Source organism: Ranitomeya imitator, chromosome 10 (genome assembly GCF_032444005.1).
Source record: "Ranitomeya imitator isolate aRanImi1 chromosome 10, aRanImi1.pri, whole genome shotgun sequence".
NCBI classification, from domain to species: domain Eukaryota; kingdom Metazoa; phylum Chordata; class Amphibia; order Anura; family Dendrobatidae; genus Ranitomeya; species Ranitomeya imitator.
Window position 1 is genome coordinate 101,975,739 of NC_091291.1, and position 15,558 is coordinate 101,991,296.

The 15,558-nt window shown below is 36.3% G+C and overlaps 1 protein-coding gene across 1 annotated transcript in view; it reads right to left on the reverse strand.

Moving 5' to 3' along the window:
- The window catches only part of LOC138651612 (espin-like), a 263,532-nt gene that overhangs the window by 148,670 nt on the left and 99,304 nt on the right, over nt 1-15,558 (reverse strand). Inside the window, exon 6 of the mRNA XM_069741931.1 lies at nt 10,146-10,359. Within this exon, the coding sequence (XP_069598032.1) occupies nt 10,146-10,359 (214 nt within the window). The remainder of the gene's footprint in view (nt 1-10,145; nt 10,360-15,558) is intronic.

The window sequence follows — 15,558 nt, forward strand, 5'->3', positions numbered from 1 at the left end:
TAGTAGATATATCCTTGTACACAGTAGGCAGTATTATAATAGTTATATTCTTGTACATAGAGGCAGTATTATAGTAGTTATATTTTTGTACATAGGAGCAGTATTATAGTAGTTATATTCTTGTACATAGGGGCAGTATTATAGCAGTTATATTCTTGTCCATAGGGGCAGCATTATAGTAGTTATATTCTTATACATAGTGGCATTATTATAGAAGTTCTATTCTTGTACATAGGAGCATTATTATAGAAATTATATTCTTGTACATAGGGGCAGTATTATAATAGTTATATTCTTGTACATAGGGGCAGTATTATAGTAGTTATATTCTTGTACATAGGGGCAGTATTATAGTAGTTATTTTCTTGTACATAGGAGCATAGGAGCAGTATTATAGTAGTTATATTCTTGTGCATTGGAGCAGTATTATAGTAGTTATATTCTTGTCCACAGGGGCAGTATTAAAGTAGTTATATTCTTGTACATAGGAGGCATTATTATAGTAGTTATATTCTTGTACATAGAGGCAGTATTATAATAGTTATATTCTTGTACACAGGAGGCATTATTATAGTAGTTATATTCTTGTACATAGAGGCAGTATTATAGTAATTATATTCTTGTACATAGGAGCAGTATTATAGTAGTTATATTCTTGTACATAGGAGCAGTATTATAGTAATTATATTCATGTACATAGGAGCAGTATTATAGTAGTTATATTCTTGTACATAGCAGGCATTATTATAGTAGTTATATTCTTGTACATAGCAGGCAGTATTATAGTAGTTATATTCTTGTACATAGGGGCAGTATTATAGTAGTTATATTCTTGTACATAGGAGCAGTATTATAGTAGTTATATTCTTGTACATAGGAGCAGTATTATAGTAGTTATATTCTTGTACATAGGGGCAGTATTATAGTAGTTATATTCTTGTACATAGGAGCAGTATTATAGTAGTTATATTCTTGTACATAGGAGCAGTATTATAGTAGTTATATTCTTGTACATAGGGGCAGTAGTATAGTAGTTATATTCTTGTACATAGGAGCAGTATTATAGTAGTTATATTCTTGTACATAGGGGCAGTATTATAGTAGTTATATTCTTGAATAGAGAGCAGTATTATAGTAGTTATATTCTTGTACATAGGAGCAGTATTATAGTAGTTATATTCTTGAATAGAGAGCAGTATTATAGTAGTTATATTCTTGTACATAGGGGCAGTATTATAGTAGTTGTATTCTTGTACATAGGAGCAGTATTATAGTAGTTATATTCTTGTACATAGGGGCAGTATTATAGTAGCTATATTCTTGAATAGAGAGCAGTATTATAGTAGTTATGTTATTGTACATAGAAGGCAGTATTATAGTAGTTATATTCTTGTACATAGAAGGCAGTATTATAGTAGTTATATTCTTGTATATAGGGTGTAGTATTATAGTAGATATATCCTTGTACACAGTAGGCAGTATTATAATAGTTATATTCTTGTACATAGAGGCAGTATTATAGTAGTTATATTCTTGTACATAGGAGCAGTATTATAGTAGTTATATTCTTGTACATAGGGGCAGTATTATAGCAGTTATATTCTTGTCCATAGGGGCAGCATTATAGTAGTTATATTCTTATACATAGTGGCATTATTATAGAAGTTCTATTCTTGTACATAGGAGCATTATTATAGAAATTATATTCTTGTACATAGGGGCAGTATTATAATAGTTATATTCTTGTACATAGGGGCAGTATTATAGTAGTTATATTCTTGTACATAGGGGCAGTATTATAGTAGTTATTTTCTTGTACATAGGAGCATAGGAGCAGTATTATAGTAGTTATATTCTTGTGCATTGGAGCAGTATTATAGTAGTTATATTCTTGTCCACAGGGGCAGTATTAAAGTAGTTATATTCTTGTACATAGGAGGCATTATTATAGTAGTTATATTCTTGTACATAGAGGCAGTATTATAATAGTTATATTCTTGTACACAGGAGGCATTATTATAGTAGTTATATTCTTGTACATAGAGGCAGTATTATAGTAATTATATTCTTGTACATAGGAGCAGTATTATAGTAGTTATATTCTTGTACATAGGAGCAGTATTATAGTAATTATATTCATGTACATAGGAGCAGTATTATAGTAGTTATATTCTTGTACATAGCAGGCATTATTATAGTAGTTATATTCTTGTACATAGCAGGCAGTATTATAGTAGTTATATTCTTGTACATAGGGGCAGTATTATAGTAGTTATATTCTTGTACATAGGAGCAGTATTATAGTAGTTATATTCTTGTACATAGGAGCAGTATTATAGTAGTTATATTCTTGTACATAGGGGCAGTATTATAGTAGTTATATTCTTGTACATAGGAGCAGTATTATAGTAGTTATATTCTTGTACATAGGAGCAGTATTATAGTAGTTATATTCTTGTACATAGGGGCAGTAGTATAGTAGTTATATTCTTGTACATAGGGGCAGTATTATAGTAGTTATATTCTTGTACATAGGGGCAGTATTACAGTAGCTAATTCTTATACATAGGAGCAGTATTATAGTAGTTATATTCTTGTGCATAGGAGCAGTATTATAGTAGTTATATTCTTGCACATAGGAGGTATTAATATTCTTGCACATCTTGTAGACTGAGTCCACGCTGGCAGGGTCCTCTTCCCCTTCTATACCAGTTGGTGACTTGCATTCTTCATGATTATGTACTTATTTTTATTAGAAATACCCCTTTTCACATGTAAAGCTCCCTGGAATGGATGGCGCTAAAATAATAAATAATAATACTAGTAATAGGGGGGCAATATAATATTAGTTATACCCAAGTACGTAAATAGCCTTTTCAGAGAGGAAGACGACCTGAATTCTAGTGCCACCTATTGTAAGTAGCAATCCTAAAAGTAAATATCGACCCTTTAATGAGCCTTGCTATACGACTTGATAAAAGTCAATTCAGAATCTCAATTTGCAGAACAAAACAAAATTTTGCAGTGAAAAACATGAGATCTGCTTTGACTGAACGTGAGGCCTCTGACTGGGGCCTAAAGGGTAATGCTCCTCCATGTGGTGAGTGACATGTGTAAGAAGACTTTCAGGCCATGACTAAGCAATGTAGGATCCATATTTACCTTAATTAGGAGAAAAAAATGTAGTAGCATCCTTTTAAGGGCGCAGACAGACAGCCGTATTACTCGAGCAAAGGTTGTATCGCAATCCTCAGACTGGCTGTCATCTCTCCTGACCTAAGCATGACAGCATGTATTTCTATGCAGCTGCCACGCTCAGGTCAGGAGAGCTGACGGTCAGTCCGAGGAATGCAGTGCGATCCTCACGCGAGTAATATGGCTGGCTGACTGCGCACTAAAAATGAGTAAGTAGTGTTGTGGAAAGAAAATTCTTTTTACATGCAACAGTCATAAAATTGTACTGAGAAAGTTAAAATTATTATATTAGTGTTATTATATAACATTTTACAGGGAACTGTACTTTTCTGCGCAGATTTTTCTGCACCATGTGCACAGCTTTTTTTTTCACATTGATTTACATTGTACTGTAAATCACAGTGCAGTTCTGCAGCGTTTCTGCTGCAGAAAAATCTGTTGCAGTTCTGCACTAAATCTGCATCGTGTGCACATACCCTAAAACAGCTTATTTTTAATTAGTAGACAATGTCCTAAAGATAGTAATTCTTCAAATTACTTAGAAAATTTTGATATTATAACCCCCAAAATTTCTCTAAAGTGCTGGCCACCAGGGGTCGCACATCTTCTAAACAGGGATGCTGAGATGAACTACGAGTAGAGGGGTCGCGTCTCTCATAAATTCCTGAGTCAGTGCCTGTAGCGATCCAGCCACCGCATCAGTGATGTTTAATTATTAATATATGCTTCCTCCATCAGTTTTTATTAAAAAACTTGAAAACTGACATTTTATGTATTGCAGCTGTAATCATGTAACAATTAGAACTGAAACCACATTGTTGCTGCAATTTTGCAAATCTTACCCCTTGAGGAGGCCATTTAATGCGAAACGCACGTTAGCGTAAGTGATATGTTGGTGGTTTACAAGCATGAGTAAGATAATCTCATTTTTTCGGTTATATATTGTTACCTACATGGACATAATAAAGTCCAGTTGCACTATATTAAGCATTGTACCCTCTCTATTTATGTGAGCTACGGAGCTAACAGTCCCTTTGTTCCCTCCAGATGTCATATGTTCTGGTCTCTCTTTTACTGCAATTGTGCAGGAAACAATATTAAGTCTTTTTATATTTTTACTATGTATAATCAATAAAGTATTCATTTTTATTCCATATTAATGACGCAGTTTTGGCTTTCTGTGTAATGGCTATTAAACCATTGTTTGGGTCAGCATGTGATGTTTTGGAGTTTCCAGCCACTTTGCAAACCAGGTGCTTTTTAGGCTCTTTGTTAGGATTGGACTTATATTGTGGCAAAAATGCGCCAATTTTAGCATGATTTTTTTAATGTTTCGTGACAAAAAATATGAGTTTTTGCCGCCCACCATAGAGTGAAAATTGTGGGAAAAATGATGCGTTTTTCACCATGATTTTTTCAGAATCACAGTAGAAATAAAAATTAGTTTCAGCGGCAACTGTAACACTGATAGATGGATGGGATTAGAACAGTTATGGACGTTACTGAAGATGCTGCAGCACATAATGGGAAGTGTGGAAAACAAAGTAATTCCAGTATAGTAACGTCAGGCTTTCATTCACTGTCCACACTCTACGCGAAATGGCTCCAGAGAAAAAGCCTGAAACTTGGACAGAACATGAGACCAAGGAGTCTACTGTCGGTTTTAAGCTTTCAATTGAAGATTTAATTTCTGTTTTATTGAAAATGAAGATTGTGTTTCTTAGTATCATTTTTATTTGATTTTTTATTAACAGATATGAACAAGAGTTTCTGTATTATCCTTTAAGGTCATCTTATAGGGTACCCGTCATTAGATTCATGCTGACCGAAACACTGTCAGCATGGATCAGAGCCTGGCTGCACAACTGCAGTGAGGAAAGTATTTAGCTGGCCATATATATTAGACTTATGTCGGCCGAACCTGTCAATATCGACAGTCTAATGTGTTTGGGTGATGGTTGGAAAAGATATAGACTAGGCATGCCTGATAGCAGACTGCCAATCGCAACGATTTTTTGGCCAACGGCCTTCTCATGTGTATCTTTAGCATCATTATTTACTATTATAGCACCATTTATTGCATGGCGATTTACATGTGAAAAAGGCGTACATAATAAAAGACATTTACAATAATCTTAAAATAAATAATAAAAGTTAGGGACTGGTACAGTAAGAGAGAGGACCCTGCCCGTTAGGCCTCACAGGCTGCAAGGGATGAGGGGAAAGCTGGTCGTGCAGCGGTATGGTGGAACAAGGGTTACTGCAGGTTGTAGGCTTGTCGGAAGAGGTGAGTCTTCAGGTTCCTTTTGAACATTTCAGGCGAGAATCTGATATGTTGGGGGAAAGAGTTCCAGAGTAGGGGGGATGCGCGGGAGAAATCTTGTATGCGATTGTGGAAAGAAGAGATAAGAGGGGAGAAGAGAAGGAGATGTTGTGAGGATCGGAGGTTGCGTGCAGGTAAGTACCGGGAGACGAGATGTATGGAGGAAACAGGTTTTGGATGGCTTTGTACGTCATGGTTAGGGTTTGGAACTGAAGTCTCTAGGTAATGTGGAGCAAGTGCAGGGATTGACAGAGGCCGGGGAATAGCGGGGGGACAGGTGGATTAGTCGTGCAGCAGAGTTTACGATAGATTGGAAGGGCGCGAGAGTGTTAGAAGGGAGGCCACAGAGCAGGAGGTTGCAGTAGTCAAAGCAGGAGATGATGAGGGCATGGACTAGGGTATTTGCAGATTCTTGATTAAGGAATGTATTTTTGAGTTGGAGTCAGCAGGTAGTGAAAAGGGCTTGTATATGCGGTTTGAAGGAGAGATCACAGTCCAGAGTTATGGTGAAGCAGCGAGCTTGCGGAACTAAGGAGAGTGAGCAGCCATTGAGTTTGATAGCTAGGTCTGTTGGGGGGTTGAGTGAGATGGGGGAAAGATGATGAATTCTGTTTTGTCAATGTTACTTTGTATAAATCTAGCAGAGAAGAAGGATAAAATAGCGGACAGGCATTGTGGGATTAGTAAGTGATATGGGGTTCAGAGAGGTAGATCTGTGTGTCATCAGCATACAGGTGATACTGAAAGTTGTCCAAGGTAGACACTGTAAATGGAGAAGAGCAGGGTCCCTAGAACCGAACCTTCAGGGACACTGACAGTTGGGGGAAAGATAAGGAGTTGGTGTGCGAGCGGGAGATGCTGAATGTCCGGTCTGTTAGGTATGAAGACATCCAAGATAGGGCAAAGTCTATGATGCCAAGGGATGAGAGAATCTGTAGTAAGAGGGAATGGTCCACTGTGTCAAAAGCAGAGGACAGGTCCAGTAGGAGGAGGAAAGAGTAGTGTTGCTTGGATTTGTCATTTAGTACGTCATTGGTGACTTTAGTCAGGGCAGTTTCAGTGGAGTGATGTGGTAGGATGCCACATTATAAGCGGTTGAAGAAGGAGCAGGAGGAGAGGTGGGAGGACAGTTCAAAATGGACGTGTTGTTCAAGTAGTTTTGAGGCATAGTGATATGGGGTGATAGCTAGACAAAGAGGATGAGTTGAAGGAGGGCTTTTTAAGGATGGGTGTGATTGAGGCATGTTTGAAGCATGAGGGGAAAACACCAGTTGATAGTGACAGGTTGAAGAGATAGGTTAGGGTTGTGGCAAAGACTGTGGTGAGATTTGGGATGAGGTGCATCGGGTCAAGTGCACAGGTGGTGAGATGTGATCTTGAGAGTAGAGAGGAAAATTGATCTTATGCAATGGTGGAGAAGCTGGTTTTGGAGGAGTTGGGTTGATAGTTATGAGCAGGCTCGGACTGGCCTATAGGGGAATCCCCCGGTGGGCCACTGTGGAGATCTGTGCCCCCAACCACACTGTATGCGCAGTATTTGGCATTATTCACTCTGTACAGAAAAAAAACAGCATCTCATTCATTAACCAAGCTATCGAGTTTATTATTAAATTGATAGATAGGTAAATTTGTGAATGAGGGTCGTGTAACATTTGCATGCAGGTGAAAAGTGGGCCCCCCCAATGTCAATGTTATTGGAGGGCCCATGGCACTCCAGTCCGACATCGGTTATGAGTAGGGGCTGCGGGAGTTGAAGGCCAAAGCTTTCTCTGGTGTTATTGATCTTCTGCTTGAAGAATGAGGCAAAGTCTTCAGTTGAGATGAGAGGTGAGGGAGGAGGTACTGGGGGACGGAGGAGAGAATTGAAAGCTTTGAATAGCTGTTTAGGGTTGTGAGACAGGGAGGATATGAGCGATGAGAAGTAGGGTTGTTTTGCTGCAGTGAGTGTTGACTTAACAGTAGTAAGGGACCGTTTGAATGTGATAAAGTGCTTGTTAGAGTGGGAAATTTTCCATCTCAGCTCAGCAACCCTGGAAGCCGGCCTCCATTTCTTAGTCAGGCTGGTGTGCCAGGGTTTCCTGTTGACTTACATGTCTATGTGTATGGTCAGAAAAACTGTGAAACATTGGATCATTTCAGAGAAAACATAGTTTGAGAAACTGGGGACTAGAGGAAAAAACCTGACAACTACGGCACCGCCACTGGCCAGCACCACTCAAGGAGATTGACAGAGACTTGTCAATCAACTGGAGAAGGAAAGGAATAAGCCTCCTGGCGGAAACACCGGACTTATCAGAGTAAAACATTTCTGGTTGCAATCATGCAGCCAGGCTCAGATTCATACTGTTGGCGGTTCGGACAGCATAAATCAGATAAGTTCCCTTTAACATATCATTACTATTATTATAAAAAATTAACTATTCGATGTTAAGCACAGCAATGTCTTATCAGACAATGGCCTAGTGAGGCTGGCATCATTATTTCCAATTTGTCTGGTGCTAAATATACACATTTATGGTGGAGTGAGTGGAGATAGATGTTGGACAATTAATTGTAGGACCAACAGTTCAGTATCAGGTCTATGACCAGGCTATAACTAGGGATAGTGGGATACAGTTGTGTGAAAAAGTGTTTTCCTCCTTCCTGATTTCCTATTCTTTTGCATGTTTGTCATGCTTAAATGTTTCAGATCACCAAACAAATTTAAATATTAGACAAAAATATCACAAGAAATCACAAAATGCAGTTTTTAAATGAAGGTTTTTATTATTAAGGGAAAAATAAATCCAAGCCTACAGGGCCCTGTGTGAAAAAAATATTGCACTCTAAACCTAATAACTGGTTGGGCCACCCTTAGCAGCAACAACCGCAATAAAGCATTTGAGATAACTGGCAATGAGTCTTTTACAAGGCTCTGAAGGAATTTTGGTCAGCTCATCTTTGCAAAATTGTTGTAATTCAACCTCATTGCGGGTTTTTTTGAGCATGAACCGCTTTTTTAAGGTCATGCCACAGCATCTCAATCAGATTAAAGTCAGGACTTTGAAGACTAGGCTACTCCAAAGTCTTAATTTTGTTTTTCTTAAGCCATCCAGAGGTGGACTTGCTGGTGTGTTTTGGATCATTGTCCTGCTGCATAACCCAAGTGCACTTCAGGATTCAGGATTTTTTGGTAGACAGCAGAATTCATGGTTTCATTTACCACAGCAAATCTTTCAAGACCTGAAACAGCTAAACAGCTCCAGATCATCACACTACCACCACCATATTTTACTGCTGGTATGATGTTCCTTTTCTGAAATACTGTGTTACTTCTACATCGGATGTAATGGGACATACACCTTCCAAAAGTTCAACTTTTGTCTTATCTGTCCACAGAGCATATTCCCAAAATTCTAGGGGATCATCAAGATGTTTTCTGTCAAAACCACGACGAGCCTCTATGTTGTTATTGCACAGCATTAATTTTCATCTTAGAACTCTGCCATGCAGGTCATTTCTGCCCAGTCTCTTTCTTATGGTGGAGTCATGAATGCTGACCTTAACTGAGGCAAGTAAGGCTTGCAGTTCTCTGTATGTTGTTGTGGTGTTTTTTGTGACCTCTTGGATGAGTTGTTGCTGCGCTCTTGGTGTAATTTGGGTTGGCCGGTCACTCCTGGGGAGGTTCACAACTGTTCCATGTTATGGCAACTTATGGATAATGGCTCTCACTGTGGTTCGCTGAAGTCCCAGAGCTTTTGAAATGTCTTACAACCTTTTCCAGACTGATAGATCTGAATTACTTTGTTCCTCATTTGTTCCACAATTTGTGTGGATCGCAGCATGATGTCGAGGTTGTGAGGAATCTTTTAGTCTACTTTACTTTTTCAGGTAGGTCCTACTTAAGTTATTTCTTGATTGAGAACAGGTGTGGCTAAGGAATTTGAACTCAGCTTCCCAAAGATGTGATAAATCACAATTAATTTATGTATTAAGAGGGGTGCAATCACATTTTCACACAGGACCCTATACGTTTGGATTTCTTTTTCTTTTAATAATAAAAACTTTAATTTAAAAACTGAATTTTGTTATTACTTGTGTTATCTTTGTCCAATATTTAAATTTGTTTGGTGATCTGACACATTTAACTGTGACAAGCATGCAAAAGAATAGTAAATCAGGAAGGGGCATACACTTTTTCACACCACTTTAACTGATGTAGATCTTCTCAGGACAAAAAACTTTTACTTATGGATCAAAAGCTGTTATCAGACAAAAGTTCCTAAGAGGTCCGTCCTTCCATTTTTTAACAAAATTTAAAGATAATCGATTGTCTATATGCACAGCATAATAGTCCTCTTCAGTCTTCTCACCCCTATAAAAAATATGTACAAAAGAGTGAAAAAAATTAGAGTTTGGGTCTAATCCCAAGAAAAAAAAAGACAAAGGAATAAAGACAGAAAAAAAAATGTTTCAGGATAGCGATCAACCATTCCAGCTGATGACTCTGTAAGGTAACAAATAATGGCATTTTATGGTCACTTTACCAGTCCAAAAAAAAGATCAGGTTACTGCATGAGAATGGTCTCTATCATTAGGGGCAACCTCAAGTGTATATTGGTAGAGAGAACAGAGGGACGCCACTTACTTGGACCTGTGTGCTGGTTTAATTTCTTATCTCCGACACTTGATTGGCTGGAATTACACGAGTCATAGTTGGATAGAGTACTTGAAGGCGAACCAATATCAAAGTGGGCCGGCTGAGTGGACATTGTGGTATTTGGAGAGGACATCCCTGAGTCAGGCTGCTTTAGCTCCATGTCCGCCGATGGATCCCTTGACAACACACGGTGTTCCACGCTCTACAAAATGTGAAGTAAGAAGAGTCAGAATAGCCCTGCCTAGGAGAAGTCTGAATGGTATCCACAAAATATCAGGGGCCAGAATTTCAATACCACAATAAGGACATTAAGTAGAATTTGTTTAGAAACCCCGTTTTTACATATTCTTTTGGATTTCTGAGTTTATAATGATTCATGACTTTCATCAATTAAAGGAGTTATCCAGGACTATATACATTTTTGGGTTCATAGTAAAAAAAAAATGACGTGCAGGTACTTAATAACTACCTATAGAACCAGAAACACATCGGCTACTTGCACATTGACCAAGTCTGTACGAACCTGTTCACACCACCAAGAAACTTGAAGACACAAAAGAGCACAGTGAGGTCAAAAATACTCTGTGCTCTTTTGTGTCTTCAAGTTTCTTGGTGGTGTGTGAACAGGTTCCTACAGACTTGTTCAATGTGCAAGCCCGTGTGTTTCTGGTTCTATGATTGTTCTCTGGTTTCTACAAGACTAGGGAGTCCACCACTCCTTATGGGTCATTTGCATCAAAGCTGTTCCATCCAGCATGTCCACATGGATATTCCCTCTCTGAACCCTGCTTATACATGTACTATACAGATGATCAGGTTTTTAAATACATCAGATAGGGATTATATACATTAGTTAGGACTGCTCTATATGGGTATACCTTGACGATTGGTGGAGCAGCTTAGTATACATTTTTTTGCAAAAAACGTATCAACTAAATACCCTGTTTTTTCCATCTTTTGACTAGCACGTGCTTATTACTGTGATTTTTTTTTTTACAACAGAGTATTTTTGACCTCACTGTGCTCTTTTGTGACTTAATAACTACCTGCCTGTTCTATGAGGTGCCGGCTCCATGACAAAGAAGAAGAGAAGCTGCTGCTCTGTTCATGTGATGCCAATTTCCTAGACATGCATTTATAGGACTACATTGGCAGCATCCTTTTACCCCTCATCAGACTTGCATCATCAGTATATCTTTTTTCACTTTTGTATAGGAAAATCTAGCAGACTGTACTTTCCTATACAGTGGACCAGAGGAAAAAAAAACATACCACAGGCCGTGGTGTGCCGTCAATAGCAGCAGACCACCTAGCCGCCATGAGGCCCATGAATTGGGAAAACCAGTTACCCAATGGCCCTGTCTAGTCCTACTACGCAGCATCTGCCAACTTCTCCTGACATGTCCATTGCCTGGAGCAGTAATTGCAGCGACTGGAGCTAGCTCTGAATGCAGCAGTTTAACCATTTAGATGAATATCTCCCTCGGACACACCATTAGGCCCTCACAATGCAATTGCCAGAACTCGATGGTTGTCATTATGGTTGTTGGGGGCCCATTGGAGGGGGTGCTCAATTTGGTCCTATGCTTTGAGGCTCCAGGATTTCTATGTACGCCGCTGACCACAGGGTACATGTTATTTTGCAGCCAATGGGTGACATTTGCCACTTTGTGCCTTTACTGCAGCATATGTCAGTACCCTTTTCTAAGGTCGCCCAGATTTACGACACAAGCTTCGGAAGCAGTGGTCATTTTTTGCTAATTTGCGGACACTAAAAATGACCCGGGATAAGAATTTTTTTCTCTCTGTGCCCATGACGACACCATTTATCGGATGCTCTGTCAGTGTTATCACAGGAACATAAAGTTTCATAGCAATTCATCCTGCATTTTCTTTCATTTTCTCAATTAAGCTAGAAAAATAAAAAACTGCTTCCAAGTTATGATAAAACTTAATGCCCCTATGACAACACTGATGGAGCTCAGACTCAGAATACCTCTCTGATGACTTGTAACTTTGCCTGCTGATATTCAGACACATACATACAAGTATCACAGTGTAAAACCACATTAATAGCTGTAAATTAAGTAAGGGGATTGTAAGAAAAAATAAAAGCCTAAATCGAAATGAAATAATACAAAAGTAAATCATAAAATATAGCAATTAGCCTAATTTCCCTAAAACTGCTAATTTACTCTGCTCAGTTCACTGACCTACATATGTCTAGTATAAAAAAACCTGAAATCCAATTATTAACCATTAAACGGCTAGCAAATAAGGTACATAACTGCATACATACGGGGACACCGAAGTTTAAGATCACTATGTACTGATCCCCAATGATAAGACGTAAAGATATGAAATATCATTAAATACCTACTTGAGCCTAATTCTGACCGTTTGGATGATTGCCATAGGCATAAAACCTGCACCTCTGCTAGAAAGTAAGGAACCTGAAGGTCCAGGTAAAGGAAGACCACCCTCATCCTCATCAGTCACATAAGTGAATAATGCATAGAGCAATGCTTGTGCTCAGTGCGCCCTTACCCTAAATTATTCAGAAACATACAGCATTAAGCTGGAGGTCCGCTCACCTTAGAGATAAAACCAGACAAGTGAAATTATCGGACATGTGTTTTTGCAAGACATACCTGCCTCATATATTATTTACAGCATGGAGTCTCACAAAGCATCATAAGTGAAAGAAAGGGGATGGATAGATGGATGGATAGATATATACCGTATATGATTGATAGATATATAGATGATATAGATAGATGATAGATAGATAGATAGATAGATAGATAGATAGATGAAAGATAGATAGATACTAGATAGATGATCGATAGATAATAGATAGATACTAGATAGATGATAGGTAGATGATAGAAGATAGATAGATAGATAGATGATAGATAGATAGATAATAGATAGATGATAGATAGATGATAGATAGATACTAGATAGATGATAGATAGATAGATAATAGAAGATAGATAGATAGATAGATGATAGATAGATAGATAGATAATAGATAGATGATAGATAGATGATAGATAGATAGATAGATAGATAGATAGATAGATAGATAGATAGATAGATAGATATAGAAATATAGATCATTGATAGATAGATACTAAATAGATGATAGATAGATGATAGATAGATGAAAGATAGATAGATACTAGATAGATGATAGATAGATAATAGAAGATAGATAGATGATAGATAGATAATAGATAGATAATAGATAGATAGATACTAGATAGATGATAGATAGATGATAGATAGATAGATACTAGATAGATGATAGATAGATAATAGAAGATAGATAGATGATAGATAGATAGATAATAGATAGATGATAGATAGATAGATAGATAGATACATAGATAGATAGATAGATAGATAGAGAAATATAGATCATTGATAGATAGATACTAAATAGATGATAGATAGATAGATAGATAGATAGATAGATAGATGAAAGATAGATAGATACTAGATAGATGATAGATAGATAATAGAAGATAGGTAGATGATAGATAGATGATAGATAGATAGATAGATAATAGATAGATGATAGATGAAAGATAGATAGATACTAGATAGATGATAGATAGATGATAGATAGATAGATACTAGATAGATGATAGATAGATAATAGAAGATAGATAGATGATAGATAGATGATAGATAGATAGATAGATAATAGATAGATGATAGATGAAAGATAGATAGATAGATAGATACTAGATAGATGATAGATAGATAATAGAAGATAGATAGATGATAGATAGATAATAGCTAGATAGATACTAGATAGATGATAGATAGATAGATGATAGATAGATAGATAGATAGATAGATAGATAGATAGATAGATAGATAGATAGATAGATAGATACTAGATAGATGATAGATAGATAATAGAAGATAGATAGATGATAGATAGATGATAGATAGATAGATAGATAGATAATAGATAGATGATAGATAGATAATAGAAGATAGATAGATGATAGATGAAAGATAGATAGATAGATACTAGATAGATGATAGATAGATGATAGATAATAGAAGATAGATAGATGATAGATAGATAGATGATAGATAGATAATAGTAGATAGATGATAGATAGATATATAGATAATAGATAGATAGATGATAGATAGATAGATAGATAGATAGATAGATACTAGATAGATAGATATATAGATGATAGATAGATGATAGATAGATGATAGATAGATAGATAGATAGATAGATAGATAGATAGATAGATAGATGATAGATAGATGATAGATAATAGAAGATAGATAGATGATAGATAGATAATAGATAATAGATAGATGATAGATAGATAGATAGATAGATAGATAGATAGATAGATAGATAGATGATAGATAGATGATAGATAATAGAAGATAGATAGATGATAGATAGATAATAGATAGATGATAGATAGATGATAGATAGATGATAGATAGATGATAGATGAAAGATAGATGATAGATAGATGATAGATAATAGAAGATAGATAGATGATAGATAGATAATAGCTAGATAGATACTAGATAGATGATAGATAGATAGATGATAGATAGATAGATACTAGATAGATGATAGATAGATAATAGAAGATAGATAGATGATAGATAGATAATAGATAATAGATAGATGATAGATAGATAATAGAAGATAGATAGATGATAGATAGATAATAGATAGATAATAGATAGATGATAGATGAAAGATAGATAGATAGATACTAGATAGATGATAGATAGATGATAGATAATAGAAGATAGATAGATGATAGATAGATAATAGTAGATAGATGATAGATAGATGATAGATAGATATATAGATAATAGATAGATAGATGATAGATAGATAGATAGATAGATACTAGATAGATAGATATATAGATGATAGATAGATGATAGATAGATAGATGATAGATAGATGATAGATAGATAGATAGATAGATGATAGATAGATGATAGATAATAGAAGATAGATAGATGATAGATAGATAATAGATAATAGATAGATGATAGATAGATGATAGATAGATAGATAGATAGATAGATAGATGATAGATAGATGATAGATAATAGAAGATAGATAGATGATAGATAGATAATAGATAGATGATAGATAGATGATAGATAGATAGATAGATAGATGATAGATAGATAGATAGATAGATAATAGATAGATAGATAGATAGATAGATAATAGATAGATAGATAGATAGATAGATAGATAGATAGATAGATAGATAGATAGATAGGACACATGTCTACGATGTCTCAGGTAGAAGCTCTGATGTAATACACATATACACAATTCCCCATGATATAATAATCAGATTGTCCCTGCTCTCTGATATTG